Here is a 17,287-nt window from a genome sequence, read left to right on the forward strand (position 1 = left end):
CGAAGGTATACCTGTTCCCCAATGTTCATCGCAGCACTCTTTACAATAGCCAAGAGTTAGAACCAGCCCAAATGTCCATCATCAGATGAGTGGATACGGAAAATGTGGTAGATCTACACAATGGAATACTACTCAGCTATAAAAATGAATGAAATACTGCCATTTGCAACAACATGGATGGACCTTGAGAGAATTATATTAAGTGAAACAAGTCAGGCACAGAAAGAGAAATACCACATGTTCTCACTTATTGGTGGGAGCTAAAAATTAATATATAAATTCACACACACACACACACACACACACACAAACATACACACACAAAACCGGGGGGTGGGGAAGAAGATATGACAACCACAATTATTTGAAGTTGATACGACAAGCAAACAGAAAGGACATTGTTGGGGGGGAGGGGGGAGGGAGAAGGGAGGGAGGTTTTGTTGATGGGGAGCAATAATCAGCCACAATGTATATCGACAAAATAAAATTAAAAAAAAAAAATCAATAAAGAAACACTAGATCTAAACAATACTTTAGACCAATTGGATTCGGCAGATATCTACGGAACATTCCATCAAACAACCTCAGAATATTCATTCTTCTCATCAGCACGTCGATCATTCTCCAGGATAGACTACATGTTAGGTCAAAAAGCAAGTATCAACAAATTCAAAAAAATTGGAATTATTACATGTATTTTTTTGTTCACAATGGATTAAAATTAGAAATCAATAATAAGCGAAACTCTGAAAACTATACAAACACATGGAAGTTAAACAACATTCTACTTAATGATATGTGCGTCCAAGAAGAAATCAAGCAGGAAATCAAAAAATTTCTTTACACTAATGAAAATAATGACACATCATACCAAAACCTGTGGGATACTGCAAAAGCAGTATTAAGGGGGAAATTTATCGCATTAAATACTTACTTCAGAAGAATGGAAAGACAGCAAATAAATAACCTAACACTTCACCTTAAAGACCTAGAAAAACAAGAACAATCCAAACATAAAGTTAGTAGATGAAAAGAGATAATTAAGATCAGAGCAGAACTAAATGAAATAGAAACACAAAAAATAATACAAAAGATCAATGAAACAAAAAGTTGATTTTTTTAAAAGATAAATGAAATCAACAAACCTTTAGCAAGACTAAGAAGAGAGACGACCCAAATAACAAAAATTAGAAATGAAACCGGTGATATTACAAATGACACCTCAGAAATATAAGGAATCATTAGAGACAACTATAAACAACTATATGCCAACAAATTTGAAAATCTGGAGGAAACGAATAAATTTCTGGATGTATACAAACTACCAAAACTGAGCAAAGAAGATACAGAATATATGAACAGACCAATAACAATAAAAGAGATTGAAGCTGTTATCAGAAGGCTCCCAACAAAGAAAAGCCCAGGTCAGATGGGTTCACAGCAGGGTTCTACCAAACCTTCAAAGAGGAACTGATACCAATTCTCTACAAACTATTCCAAAAGATTTGAACAGAGGCTGTTCTCTCAAACATTCTATGAGGTAAACATCACCCTGATAACAAAACCAGACAAAGATGCATCAAAAATAGAAAACTACAAGCTAATATCCTTGATGAATATAGATGCAAAAATCCTCAATAAAATACTAGCTAACAAAATACAGCAACACATACAGAAAATCATACACCACGATCAAGCGGGATTCATCACAGAGATGCAAGGTTGGTTCAACATATGCAAATCAATAAATGTGATACACTACATTAATAAAAGGAAGGACAAAAACTACATGATCATCTCTATTGATGCTGAAAAAGCATTTGTATACCTCTCTACAAGTTAGGTATACATGGAAAGTTTCTCAATGTAATTAAAGCCATATATGATAAGCCTACTGGTGATATCATCCTGAATGGGGAAAAGCTGAAAGCTTTTCCCTTAAAAACAAGAACTAGACAAAGATGCCCACTCTCAGCACTCCTATACAACATAGTGCTGGAAGTACTAGCCAGAGCAATCAGAGAAGAGAAGGAAATAAAGGGCATCCAGATTGGAAAGGATGAAGTCAAACTGTCCCTTTCTGCAGATGATATGAACTTATATATTGAACACCCTAAAGCCAATATAAAAAAACTCCTAGAGTTGATAAATGATTTCAGCAAAGTTGCAGGATACAAAATCAACACACAAAAATCAGCATTTCTATACTCCACCAGGGAACATGTAGAAAAAGAAATCAAGGAAGCTAGTCCATTTAAAATAGCCACCAAAAAATAAAATACTTAGGAATAAAGCTGACCAAGGATGTGAAAAATCTCTATGAAGAGAACTACAAACCACTGTTGAGAGAAATTAAAGAAGGCACACGAAGATGGATAGATATTCCATGCTCTTGGATTGGAAGAATTAACATTGTGAAAATGTCTATATTACCCAAAGTGATCTACAGATTCAATGCAATCCCCATCAAAGTTCCAATGACATTTTTCTCTGAGATGGATAAAGCTATCCAGACATTTATATGGAACAACAAAAGACCATGCATAGCCAAAGCAATCCTGAGGACAAAAATAAAGCTGGAGGCATAACACTACCTGACTTTAAACTATATTACAAAGCTATAATAACCAAAACAGCATGGTACTGGCATAAAAATAGACACACAGACCAATGGAATAGAATAGAGAACCCAGAAATCAATCCATACACCTACAGCCATCTGATCTTTGACAAAGGCAGTAAATCTACATACTGGGGAAGAGACTGCTTTTTCAACCAGTGGTGCTGGGAAAACTGGATACTCATATGCAGGAGAATGAAACTAGACCTGTATCTTTCACCAAATACCAAAATCAACTCACAATGGATTAAAGAATTAAATACACATCCTGAAATAATAAAACTCCTTAAAGAAAACATAGGGGAAACACTCCAGGAAGTAGGAGTGGGTACAGACTTCATGAACAGGACCCAAAAAGCACAGGCAACTAAAGGTAAAATAAACAAATGGGATTATATCAAACTAAAAAGCTTCTGCACAGCAAAAGAAACTATCAACAGAGTAAAAAAAACAATTAACAGAGTGGGAGAAAATATTTGCAAAATATTCATATGCCAAAGGATTAATATCCAGAATATACAGGAACTGAAACAACTTTACAGCTAAAAGCAAATAACCCAATTAAAAAATGGGCAAAGGAGCTGAATAGGCATTTCTCAAAGGAAGATATACAAATGGCCAACAGACACATGAAAAATGCTCAACCTCACTTAGCATCTGGGAAATGTAAATCAAGACAACTTTGAGATACCATCTCATTCTAGTTAGGATGGATAACATTCAAAAGACTGAGAATGATAAGTGCTGGAGAGGTTGCAGAGAAAAAGGAACTCTCAGTCACTGTTGGTGGGACTACAAAATGGTGCAGCCCTTGGGAAAATGGCATGGAGGTTTCTCAAACAATTACAGATGGATCTACCATATGACTCAGTGATTCCACTATGGGAATATACCCAGTGAAATGGAAATCATCATGCTGAAGGGATACCTGTACTCCAATGTTTACTGCAGTCCTGTTTACAATAGGCAAGACCCAGCCCAAATGTCCATCATCTGATGAGTGGATAAGGAAACTGTGATATATCTACACAATGGAAAACTACTCTGCTATAAAAAAGAATGAAATACCACCATTCGCAACAACATGGATGGACTTAGAGAAAATTACATTAAGTGAAAGAAGTCAGGCACAGAAAGAGAAATACCACATGTTCTCACTTATTTGTGGGAGCTAAAAATAAATAAATAAATTCACACACAAACAAATAAAGGGTGGGTTGGGGGGAAGAAGACAGAATAACCACAAAAATTCCTTGAACTATTTAGGTCAAGTTAACAGATATGATGTGGGGGCAGAGGGGGGTGGAGAGGAACAGGTAAAGGGGCATGAAAATCAACTACAATATATTTTGAGAAGTAAAATATAAAAAAAAAAACAGAAATGATGAAAAAAATGAGTGGAAGATTTTGGCAAACCATATTTACTTCATCTATTTGGTTCTATGTGTAAAATATATTCAATTTAAAAAAAGTATTCAGTTTAAGAAAGCCAACACCCCACATTTTTAATAGGTATTTGCACAATGTGTTTCTTGAGACAGTTACAGAAACTGGATCAAGTCAAAGCTGATTTTCTCCTCAGAGAGAAATTATTTACACTCAGTGTCACTTACATTTAATATCGACAGGTACTCACTTCTCAGTTTGCACTGCAGTCCTTTGCAAACACCTATGTTTTCTCATAGGTGCTGCTTTAACCCATTTATTTTATTGTAGCGTCCAATGTCCAAAAAGATAAAGGTAACCACGTGTGAGCAGTCAAGACTCAGTCCTTATAGAAGGAGGCATGAGACACAGTCTCTAGGAACCCACCATGTCTGAAAGAAGGTTGCATGTACAATGAATCAAGGCATGAATTTTTACCTATGATGTGGCTCTGGAATGCAGAATCTGCAATTGTATCTTCTTCATCCTCTTGCAAGTTTTCATTTGCCTCTTTTATCTGCAGCAACGAGAAAATACTGGAAGTTCTTATTTGTATTAGATATATTTTTGCAATCCTCAGAATAATCCTCAGAGTGTCTTTATATATACACACGTATGGCTGAATGTAGGTATACATATGTATTTTTTCATTCCATTTTTCCCCATTCAATCATTTGGCTTTATCACAAGTTTTAATTACAAGAGCATATTTTCAGAAATATAAACCTCATCCCTGAAAGAAGATTTACAGGGTACCTAATTCTACACAAGATTTTAGAGATAACAGCTTTGGTTTTAAATATTTAATAAAGTCAGTAAGAAAGGGCTGTTAGCAAAAAGTTGAAATCTAAGGAGGTATAATTCCTCCAGAGTCAGTGACTTCTACCATAAGTTATTTTAAGAAGAGTAAATAAATATACTTAAAATATACTTAGATCTCCTAATCCTTTCCTGGAATGTAATCTCTAAGAACACAATTTTTTTCATTCTTTCCATAATGAAATGAGGTAACCACAATGGGTGCTCAGTGAACTAGAGCAGTAAGACATTTACCTAGATTTTTCAGGTCAAAAACATTTCCCTTATATTTCAGCTGGACTACCAAGGTGCTTAATGGTGTAGCATCAAATGACTCCAGACGGAATTTAATGAAGTCACGGTATTTTAAAGATGAGAATTATAAGGCCAGGAAATTTTCTTAAAGTTAGCACACATACAGTAAGTAGCAACGCTGGCACTAAAACCCAGGTCCCCTACTTCCCAACTCAGCAACAGTAGTAAATGTCATCAACAATACCGATCATATCAAAAACCGTGAACACTTACATCGTATATGGAAGGTGCTGTTTAAGCTCTTTACATGTAGGAAATTGTCCTCACAACAAACCCCCTGAGGTAGATGCTATTATTAAGTCCATTTTTAGAGATAAGCAGACAAGATAAGCAATTGTCCAAGTGGTGGAAGTGGGATTCAAACACAGCAACAAGTCTGACCGCAGACTTGAGTTCATTTGCAGAACTTCATTATTAGATTTCCATTAGGCTATGCCTGTGTAGACTTGCCCTCAGTATCAAGACAGCTTGGGGTCATTGGTGGAATGAACCTAAATAGCTCTTTTACAATACATTCCAGCTGTGCACCTGGGCAGCCAGTGACAACAGTGTGAACTGTGTAATGCAAAGGGGCTCTGCTTAGGCACATCCATTTGAGGTTGTCACTGATTTGTGCAGGGGCTTGAGCTGAATGCCAATAAGCCATCATTTTATACTCACAATGTAGAAAGTCATATGATTGCATATTGACCTTGAGTTGGATTTAGCTTTCTACTTTTTACTTCCTATTTTTCATACTTGATGGAATAAGACCAATTATTTGCATTTTATGACTGTGGTTCCAATATCAGGATGTAAGTGGTATTTCACCTATACCATGCTGATGGCCAACTTAAGAAAGTGTATGAAGTGCTACCTCAGACCTCAGCGTTTGTCAGTACCTCAACAGGAAGAAGGGCAGAGAGTGCAGGAAACAAGGGAAAAAGCTTCATCAGCTAACTGTGTCTCAAGTAGTGCACATTTTCGGACAGCAGAGAGGAAAAACACTATGAGATGCAGCAAGGTTAAAGTGCAACTTATTCACCTTCCAAGGTTCACCAAGCTTAGGGGCCTGTTTGCGACAAGGCTACACAAAGACCCACTGAGGAAGAGATCCCCCAAATACCTTAACATTTCCACTAATAATCCATCGGGAGACTTCTATCCTCATTTATAGAAACATCAAGGACATCTATTTATATTTTCAGTTCATACCAGCTCTTATGGCAATATGTTCCACATTTCTCCCACCTGTTCATGTAAAATAGTATTTCCTTTGGGTTGTTCTAAATTTACCCATTTTAAACTTGTAGGGGTGCCCTCTAACCTGTTGCAAAGTGGGTGAATCATCGTCTATACCAGCCTGTGAAATTCTAAACTAATAAATAATTAGAACAAGGGTCTTGTATTACAGATAAAAGAAAAGAGGCTCAGAGAGGGTTAGTGATCTGTTCAAAGTCGCACAGGATTTCAGTTTTAGAATGGGCACTACTTACCCTATTCACTGCTATAATTCAGCTTTTCAAAGTGCCCCATATTGTCACAGCTATCCTTTCCAGACCTTCCCGAGAACTACTATATGTTTCCTAGTGTCTCGCTGGTAGATATGAAGACAATATTCCAAGTATTCATAAACTATGTTATTTAAGAGTAGCAAACATTTCCTCGTGTGTGTGTGTGTGTGTGTGTGTGTGTGTGTGTGTGTGTGTATTACATTTAAGAAAGAAAGCAGAAGTCACTGTGCAGTTCTACCTGTCAGCTCCTTGTCAGAAACTTTCTAGGGCTCCATGTATTTAATAGCAAATGGTAAATGTGGCCTCTGAGGATTTTCAGAAGAACTGAGCTTGTGGACAGGGCCCCTAGTTCTTTCAGCTTTCCTGGATGACCTATGAGGGGCAGATGACTCATGGAGGGAAATTCTGAACTTGAAAGGGATGAATGAAGAAACAGCAAAGGAATGGAAAATTGGGGAGTGTCTCAGAATGGCATACTTGTCAGCTCTAATTACACATACAAATAGATTTCAATGCAAAGTGATGAGTAATTAAAAAAACCCATTTGCCTATGGAATGAGGGGCGTAATTCATTTTGGCAGCAGATTCCCCTTGCTAATTATATTTTTCATAGGATGAGATTTAAATTAATCTTCATTGTTGATCACACAGCAACTGACTGTTGGTGGGAGGTTGTGGGAATCTTCCTGGGGGTTAAGAGGCTATCAGCTCAAGATTAAGAATTTGCCAAAGATAGGCACATGTGGGACAATCTTCCCGTGGTGAAGCACTGCGAAGAATGAGACAGGCTGCAAAAACCAAGAAGGTTGGCAAGCGTTTGGCTCAGAAAAGACTGGTGGTTAGAAATTTAGAAATTTCTCAGCCACTGCTCTCCCAGGAACAGACAAGTCAATGTCAGTAATGTCCCATTTGGTAAGAAGTACCAGGTGGCTCACACACAACTATGGGCTCTCTTTGGTTTAAGTTTGCTGTCAGTACTTCGGGTGTCTTCTAATGATACACTGCTAACTTGTAGCCATCTTTTGGAGTCAAGAACTGCCCCAAACACCAGTCTAAAACAGGTAACCATTAAATATCACTGCACCCGTCAGGTTCTATCAACCTCTACCACTAGGAAGGGAAGCAAGAAATAAGCTTATAAAAGACACAGGAGGAAAAGGGGAGAAAATAATTCACCACTGATCTCTCTCTCTATATATATAATTTCATAAATTAAACCTAATATTTGTGGATATCCTTCATTTAGAATTCTGCATATATTTCCTCTCTGAATCACCCTAACACTATGTCTTCCCAAGGAAACAACATTTCTGATGCCCAAGCTCATTTGAAAGGAAAAGAATGTAATGAATCTACATGAAACAGGAAGTGATCCTGGGAGGATAAACTCTTGGGAGGCATAACCCTTGGAAAAGCTAGTCCTTTAGAAAACTTTGTAGGAGGAGGACAAAATATGTATGCTTTTCAGTAACATGAAAATAGTACTTAGAACAGAATTATTCAATTAAGGATGTTGAAATTATAACGTTTTGCAGAACTTAATATGATAATTTGTGTAATTTTTGTTCTATTTTCTATTTCATCACCACAGTACCATTTTAATGGGATAATATTTGATGCTTTATTAAAAGATGTGATTTTTTTTTCAGACTATGTGACTCTGGGTGAAGAGTGTACCCATAATTTGAATTAAAATACCCATATTAAAATGACCATCTCTTTCTCATGCATGCTGAAGGTATATGATCTCGTTAATTTTGTTAAAGATTTTTATTTTTGTCCATTGATAGTTAAATAGAAGCCTGGAGTCATCTTCCTTTGAGACTTCTTATTTCAGAAAATTATCTTAAATCCCTAGGAAGGAAGAACTTACAACGTGTAGCAAACACAGTACACCTCTTTCTGACCTACTGACTTAATGCTAATGCAGTCTTTCTAGGGGATGTCTTTTCCCTTTCTTATAACGATTTTACATAATTTAAATAAAAGTACAAAGTAACATGGCCCTTGTCTAAATTACACAAAAATTAGATCTAAGTGGTGTGTAAATGATGGCAGAAATGGGGACATAAGCCTCTCATTAAAGCTCTGAAAAAAGATTTAATTCAGCAAAGCATTAATGGGACTTTTACACATTTTAGAATATATCTAGCAATACTAAAAATGGATATGCAGTTACTAGTGAACTAAGTGGAGGTTTGCTACATATATGGATTTCTTATATGCATGGAAATAATCTACTGTTATCACTATGGATTAAAATAATTAAAATGCCTTGGACACCTCATAACTAAATATAATTTTAGTTTGTAAGGGGCAAAGGATGGTGGTATATTATGTCATAAGGTTTTGAAACAGTGGTTTTATTTGGGAAAAAAGTATGATATATAATGCATTATATACAGCTATTGTTTTCATCCAAAATAACTACTGTGAGAAAAACTCTTTGCAACACACTTTAAGATAAGCAAATAGCAAATTTACCTTGAGTCCTAGTGGAGGAAAATTCCCTTAAACTGAATTTTAAAAGGTTCATGGGTATTCACATCAATGTGCTACGGTATTAGAATATATCTTATTTTGCATCTAATTTCCTTCCTACATAGGCTGCTAACATATAATAAATGGGTTTTCACTGCGATTCTTCTACTAGTCTCAAAGGAGACTATAGCAATGTCCTTTCTGAAATTAGTAATTTTAGCCCAATCCACAATGATGATAATGGAGATGAAACAAAAAACATTGTATTTTACATTTCAAAAAAAATGACTAGCTGGTCAATTATCCAGGTTAATACTATTTCTCTGTATGGAAAAGCTTCCCAGCATGACTAATTTCCTCCTGTAGCTCACTAGAAAAATTAGCATATCCCTATTGATAATGTATATTTGGGTGGTTAGGGAATCTTTGTACTTCACAGAAAATAAGAGTGCTTCTTGCAGATATTTTGGAAGGACCAAAAGATCCTTAATACTGCTCTGTGAAAGACTGCAGACAAGAAAGGAAAAGCATGGCAAATTTCTTTGGTATGAGGAAATAATAAAAAATTAAAATTGTAAAAACCAAATACAGGGTCTTTTTGTTTTTTTGGTACTTCTGTACAGTGAAGATATACCCTAAGCTGTCAGAACCATAGTAAATGGGGCATAGTTAAATTGAGTGCCTCTGATAAGGGGCTCTGCCAGGCTATCAAGGTTTTCCATCAGCTGGATTGAATTTCCAGCATATTGCACATTTCTGCACGTTCATTCTCTCTCTTTACTTTCAGTGACACTAGAAGGGCAGCCTTAGATATGCTTATAATTTGTAGCTTTATAATGCAGGGGACATCTACGTTTTCAAAGAAGAGATGATGCCAAGGAAGCCAAGAGCAAAAATGGGAAAGAAAAAGAAAAAAAACCTTTTGTAATGAACATAGTCTGCATACAATTTCAGAAAGTTTGAAAAAAAGACAGCTCTTCGGAGTCAAGAGATATTTGAATAAAAAATTTAAAATGTACATTTGTATCAAATTAAAGTATGTCTGTGAAACTCTAATCTAAGGAACTCTAAACTTCAATAAATAATTATAACTTATAATTAGTAACTAATGATACCAACCATGATTACTTTTAAAATCTTCTCTACTCTTCAGCCAGGCCAGACAAAAATGAATAATTACTTCCTATTTGAAGTTTTTCCTCAGAAAATGGTAGCGTGTAGTATATTTTATAATCTCTTTATTAGAGTATAAAAGGATGTGGATACAGTAATTCTATTAAGAGAATTTTTTTGGTTTAAGTCCTTTAAAACTTATTAAAATGAACAATGAACATAGTCAAATCAAATATACAAGTACATAAAGAATGTAAATGGGGTAAGTGCATTTAAGGTAATTTTAAAACAAAAATACTATCTGAAACTAGAGTGCCCTGAGGAAATATAAAAATGCCCTTTTATTTATTTTTTAAAGGGAGTCTACTACCTAAATTCTGGACCTCATAGTTAAAAGGCTGAACAACAGGGCACCAACTTCCTAGACACTTGTCTAGTTAGAACTAATTGGTATATACAGCTTTCATAAAAAATGACCAGTGCTTAAATCAAATCATCAGAATAGCCAATATTCCCTTAAAGTGTTTAGCACTTTTATTTTAAAAATCATGTTCATTCCTTTTTCATTGCTGGTGATGTTGGAAGTAATCATTACAACATGTTTCCAGCATAAGGGTATAATCTGAAGATGACACAGGCAGCACCATTTGCTTGCACTGCGATTACACCATCTTTTTGAAAACAGAGCTGAAGAAAGCAGCATTCCTAGAGGGAGTCATACCCACGTGTGGTCTAGCTGCTGTCTTTCTGCTGCAATGATCACCAAGATTTCTCTTTTTTCCAAATATTTTCCTTTGACTTTCTCTTCTCCCCCATAGTTTCTTACCCATATTTTTTCATCAGCAAAAGGTAGAAAGAGCCCAGGCCAAACATCTCAGAATATAGCATCATAGAACCAGGATGGTAGGGCACTTACCAAGGAGTCTTTCGGTATTTCCATATCAGCTTTAGTTTTGATGTTTTTCTTGTGGTTTCCTTGAGTGCTGATAGTGCTGCTGGTGAGACAGGAGCCCTGGGAACTGCCCTTTAACACATTCCTGCAGGAAACATTATTTGATCCACTTTCCATCTGTTGAGCTGCTTTCTTATCAACTCTGCAGGTAGAAAGTGATTCCTCTGATAAATTACATTCCTCCTCTTCAATCACTCTCCCTTCCCCAATACTTTCATGTTTAATGTAACCTTCATTGTATCTCTTTGACTTTAAACCTTTGAGCGGTGTTTCTCACTAGCCTTGATCAGATCTTCAAATGTTCCAGTAGTGTCAATATAGATTTGATGATATAATAGTTTATTTTTATTTTTATGATTGCTTGTGGGGAGGGGCAAAATAAAAACCACTGAGGAGTGACTGCTAACTACATTTCTAGCTTAAGATTGGCAGGAAATGTAATTACGTCTGGAAAGTTTCTAAGTATACATTTGCTAGGTACAATCAATGAAATTGGCATGCTTTAAAACGTATGTGTAATTTTCTTCCATTTCATGCCATGTGGCTTCATTCATGGTTCCTAGTGTAAGCTGAATTTCTATCAACCTTGATAAAACTTACTATTCTTTAATTTCAAAGACCATTGGTTTGGTTAACAAAGTAACATGGACTAAATTATCATTTTATTGCTAACTTTTATTTCATTGTTTAAACTCTGCTAATGTATAAAAGACTGCTACTATGCATTTCTGCCTGTGTGGAAAACACGCTTGACTGGCATTTAATGTGCAGGCAGCAAACACTTCTTCTTAAGTGGGGCTAGGGGGATCCCTCTACATTGCCACCCTCTCTTCCAATGAATTACCTGTTCAGAAGTTCCATCATAAAGCTATCTTTTGCTGAGCATGTAACAGGGCTGGGTCTATTTCTCGGTTCAAACTTCATTTGGATGTAAATGTCCTGCGGCGTTTTCAGATTTTTGCTTTGTAAACCACTGTCCGGACTATCTGCCGACTTGGTGTCCCTGTTAAGCTCATTTTCTATCTTACATTGTAGTTCCGGATTCTTTTTCTCTTTTTTCCTCTCTGATTTTAGTTGTTTGTTTCCAAACCCCAAGACTTTTGCATCTTTCTTTTCCACTTTGGTTTTGGAGACATCCATTTTTCTGCTACTGAGAGCTGGGAGTCTACTCTTCCGAAAACCAAACCAGCTGGCAAAAGAAGGCCCCGGCTTCTGCTTCGCTTCCACAGAGGTCGACTTTGTTTGCACTTGGCCCTTTTCCACATTTTCCTGAATGCACAACATGACCTTTTCTTCTATTGTGGGTGAGAGGGGGGTTTCTGGGCTCACAGCACCAGTTCCAGTTGTAGAAGCATCTGGATGCCTTCCAGAATTTTCTAGCCTGGATGTCCTGCTTGTTTCACAACTGCTTGGACACTGCATCTTCCCTGGGCAGTCTGTTGGGGTGGGTGGGCACCTGCAGTGGTCACTGCCTGGGTCTGCAGGTACAGCCACACTGGGGCATTCTCCCTGGACATAGGCCTGCTGGTCTTCCATTCCAGGGGGGGTGAGGCATTCTTCAGACTTTGAAGGGATCCTCAAAGGCAACTTGCTTGGGCTCCCATGCTGACTGCTGGAGCTGCCTGCGCTCCCTTGGGAGCCTTGCCTGGAGGAGAGGTGCCCCAGGGGCCTTCCAGCACTGGGGAGACTCTCAGACACAGAAGGGGCAGGGGTCTTGTTGGGAGAGCCTTCTGTGGAGGAGTTCTGCCGGGTAAGAGAATTGCCTCTCTCAGCAGTGTTGGTAATAATCTGAGTTCGGACCTTGCTTGGCCCTTCCACGGGGGGCGTCGAGGGCTTGTCCCCTGAGTGAGTGCTGAAGCTCTGGCTGCGGGCTTTGGCACCATTCATGCCTAGAGCTGGTTTTAGGTGCGGCTTGCTGGAGGAAAGGGATCTTTTCACTGGTCTGGTTTCTATCCCTTCTCTTCCATCAGCCCCAGGGATGCTATTTTCCAGTGACTCTGGCAGTGCTGCTTCCTGCAGGGGAAGCCCTTCAGCTAAACTGTCCTGAGCTTGTAAACCCAGTGTGGTCACGTTTCTTTCGCCCCCTGTGGTCTCAAGTCTTGCTGGATTCCTGGAGTCTTCGGGCTTAGACTTGTCTGCAGCCACAGAACTTTTAGAGGCTTCATTTAAACTGTCTTTTTCATGTTTCCCGGGCACTGTGGAACTTTTCCTGAGCAATTGGGGAGACTTCATGAGAACTTTGAGTCCCACCGGGAGGCGAGTTTTCAGTCCTTTCTCATGAGTGTTTTGACAACCTTGTGGGGTGCTATGGCTTTTGGAGGATGACGATGTTAATGAGGGACTGTTAACCTGAGATGATGGTGACTCATTTACCCCTAAGAAGGAAGGCTTGGGGGATGTGGGGACACCATCATTTAATGGTCCTTTCCTTCCTGGAGATACACTTTGGGAGGATAATATTTCCAGTGCTTCATGGGTTGAGGGACAATTCTTGGGAGTCCGTAACCCTGTGTCTGCTTGTGTGGTCCCAAGTGCTTGGTGAGGAGAGGTTTTGGGAACAGCCCTCTTTGGAGAGACCTTTGGTGGCCCCAGAGCCGTCACAGTAAATGAGCCAGAGGAGGCATGAGCAGGGCATCTGGTCTGAGTCACTGTTTCTGTGGAGGGCAGAGGGTGAGTGAAGACAGGCTTCTTGAAGGCCGAGGATGGTTTCTTCCTTGGCGCTTCTGTCATGGCCTGATGAGAAGATACAACAGGAGCAGAGGCTCCTTTCGACAGAGGGGATTTGACTACTGTCCTTGCCGTTTCACTGGGGACCCTGGTTTCGGGCTTGGCAGATGAAGGTGTTGGTGAAGAGTCGTAATGGGGCCTGATCAGGAGGGACACTGACCTGCCCGGAGGGGGTGGGGGAGAGGGGGATTGCGCCCCTGCCTCTGGCCCAGACTCACAGTGTTTCTCTCTCATGGGGGGTTCTCCATTGTCACTAGGCCCAGTGAGGGGCCTTGACCGTGACCCTGGTGTCTGACTCTGGGAGCAATGGACCCGATCCCTCCCGCTGGACATTTTGGAGCCGTGAGGAAGTTGGGCGGGGTGCTTTGGAATGTGTGAATCTGGCTGTAAATGACAGAGGGGCCCTGGGCTCTCATTCTTCATGAACCGTGAGAGTCTCCCAGGAGCTAAGGCTGGTGATTTTTCACGAGTCACCCGGCCAGAGGAGGGGACTCGTGTGGAGGCATCAGGCTCCATTATTTTTGCTTTCTGAGGTGAGGACTTGCCCCTGGCAGGTGTTTTTGTCAGACTTTGCTTTTGATAGATACCCGTGGATGCTGAAGACCTAGAATTACTCTGGCATGACATACCGTGTGTCGGTCTGGCCAGCTTTTGTCTCTGAGCATTTTGTGCTACCGTCCTGGGGCTGAAAGTTTCGGTGGGCGCTATGGGAACATTATCTACATTATCTTTTGGAATGTTTTTCTCAGTTTCCTCCTCAGATCTCTTTAAGAAAGTATACTCTCTTGCAGCAGCTCCTGGCTGGAAGCCAGCAATTCCCTGAGGTAAAAGTTCAGTGTGTTCTGCCTTGGGTCCAGTAGAGGCCGAATTGATGGAAATTTCATTTCTGGTAACAGTGACAACTCCAGTCTGGTGAGAGCTGAATTCAATGGGCTGGCCATCTTCTGCATCAAATATTACAGTAATACATTCTTCTGAAGAAGTCCTCTTCACAACCCTTTGCTGTTTAATGAAACTAAACGTCTTTGGCCTAGTCTCTAAGTGGATGGGCACTGACTTTTCCTCCTCATCAGCAGACCCAAGTTGAGACTTTCCAAAGCCCATGAGGATGTCCAGGTTCTCCATGGACTTATCGGTGTCAGCGGTGAGTGACAAGTCTGAAGGGCTTTTCTCATCACTACTGTCTATGTGTAACTCATCAAGAGTTTCATTGTCATCAGTGTCTGAATATTGGAGGTTGAGAGCCATGTGGCTGTGGCCTTGGCTGCGTGGGTCTGTCTCCCTTAGTACCTGATGCACTTGTACACTTGGGCACAGCTTCCTCTCCAAGGGACAGTTGCTGGCACAACTTGGCAGCTTTTTAGGCCTTTCCCTGGGATAAACTGAAGACCTGCCTTCCGAAAAGTGTTTTCCATTTGGCTCCCAACCAAACAGACTGTCGGAAACACTGTGGGTTAATTTGCTACCATGCAGCCTGCAACCCTGGTTTGGAACTACTTGGAACAATGCTGAGGAAGAAGAGTCACCATCAGCATCATCGTGGGAATCTGTATCATAAACAAATGCCTTGTGAGGCTCCTTGTAGGAGCTCCCCATGTCCCTTGGTTTGCAGGGGGTATGTTCCTTGAGGCTGCAACTCTTAATCCCTGGAGAATATATTCCTTCATTTGAATTCATGCAATCTTTATAACCCCATTTGGTTATCACTGACGGGGGCTCAAGTAATACTTTTCGCTTCTGTAGCTTTTTTAGCCCTTCCAAAATGTGGCTTTCCTTGATACGAGTTGGAGGTAGTTCATCTGTAGGGCTAGCAAAACCACTTGGGAGCGAAGAATCAATACTTAGCCTTTTATCCCAGTTTTGTGATGATTGCTAGGAAAGAAAAGTAGATATCAGAAAACAAATGAAGCATGAGGATCACAAACATATAAAAGGAAAAGCCCGTCATTGGACTTAATTTGTGCTAGTAGTTGATAAGAAGTCATATATAAATGTATGTGTTAATTAGCTATTAATTCATCAACTATGAACCAAACATTGATTTTGTTAGGTCGTGTGCTAAGTATCACGGTGATACGAAGAAAGGGAAGGTAAGGACCTTGCCTTCGAGGAGCAGAAAATCCAGCAGGGGACAGGAGACTTGGGCAAAACAAACTGTATGTCAAGGGAGCAAATGAGAAGTGCAATGTAGCAGGTACTCTGGAGATGAAGAGGAAGGAGGCCACAGGTCTGTTTGGAAAAATCATAAAAGGAATACGGAAAAAGAATTTTTTTTTTTTAAACTTATCTAGCCTTTGAAAGATAGATACATTTGCCTTAGGTTAAAAGTGGGGAAATGATTTCCAGAGAGAAGAAAGAAGAAATGGGATGAGCAAAGACCTAAGCTGGGAAGGCATAATCAAGGGACACTTTGAGAATGACTGAAAGACAGTACGACCTCACTGTGGAGTGCTTGTGAGAGGTGGAGAGGGGAAAAGCTGGAAAAGTAAGTTGGTGCATATCTTTATGCCCCTCCCATTCTAACATTTGATAGTTCTGTGACTTCATGACTTTATCTGGTAGGCAATCAACATCTATGAAAAATAGGTTGAGTATCCCTTATCTGAAATGCTTGGGACTAGAAGTATTTTGGATTTTTTTTTTTTATTTTTGGAATATTTGCAGAATACATACCAGTTGAGCATGTTTAATCCAAAAATCCAAAATCTGAAATACTCCAATGAGAATTTCCTTGGAGTATCATGTCAGTGCTCAAAAAGCTTCGTATTTTGGAGCACTTCAGATTTTCAGATTACGGATGCTGAACTTATACATGTGTGCATACAAAGATAAAACATCTGGGCATCTGCTGTTAGAATACTCTAGCGATTACTCACCTACTAACTTAAAAAGGTCAATTTCCTGCCCTTCATTCCTCCTCAGATACCAGACTTAGCTTTGGGAAAGAATGTGGGAAATGACATAGAAAAAAGACTGCATTCTACACATGCATATTTTTCACAGTATTGGTAACAAGGAACAGAAGGGCAAAAGAAGGGAACTAACATTTACTGAGCCCCTGCTATATACCAGTCACCTACACAGTGATTTAACTTCATGTTTAGAACAACACCATGAGGGAGACATAATCTTTCCCATTTTATGATAGAGGAAACAGAAATTCAGCAAGATTGGGCTGTTGGAGATCTTATAGCTAGGAATAGCTAGAGCAAAGCTTTGAACTCTGGTTTCTCAGGCTCTTTCTACAACACTGTCGATTTTGACTAAATTCAAAAGTAGCTGTGAGAGGATGTGAACCCAGGCAGGCCGGCTCTGGAGCTTGTATGCCTAATCTTGATGCTCTACTACTAAAGGCAAGGTGAA

At 39.3% G+C, this 17,287-nt stretch overlaps 1 protein-coding gene across 1 annotated transcript in view; it reads right to left on the bottom strand.

The window, feature by feature from the left end:
• NCKAP5 (NCK associated protein 5) overlaps positions 1-17,287 on the bottom strand; it is a 787,163-nt gene that overhangs the window by 64,498 nt on the left and 705,378 nt on the right. Inside the window, exons 13-15 of the mRNA XM_063085140.1 lie at positions 12,042-15,796; positions 11,162-11,339; positions 4,484-4,562 (exon numbers count right to left, since the gene is read on the bottom strand). Coding sequence (XP_062941210.1) covers positions 4,484-4,562; positions 11,162-11,339; positions 12,042-15,796 — 4,012 coding nt within the window. The remainder of the gene's footprint in view (positions 1-4,483; positions 4,563-11,161; positions 11,340-12,041; positions 15,797-17,287) is intronic.

The sequence above is a fragment of the Cynocephalus volans genome, chromosome 1 (genome assembly GCF_027409185.1).
Source record: "Cynocephalus volans isolate mCynVol1 chromosome 1, mCynVol1.pri, whole genome shotgun sequence".
In the NCBI taxonomy this organism is placed as follows: Eukaryota; Metazoa; Chordata; class Mammalia; order Dermoptera; family Cynocephalidae; genus Cynocephalus; species Cynocephalus volans.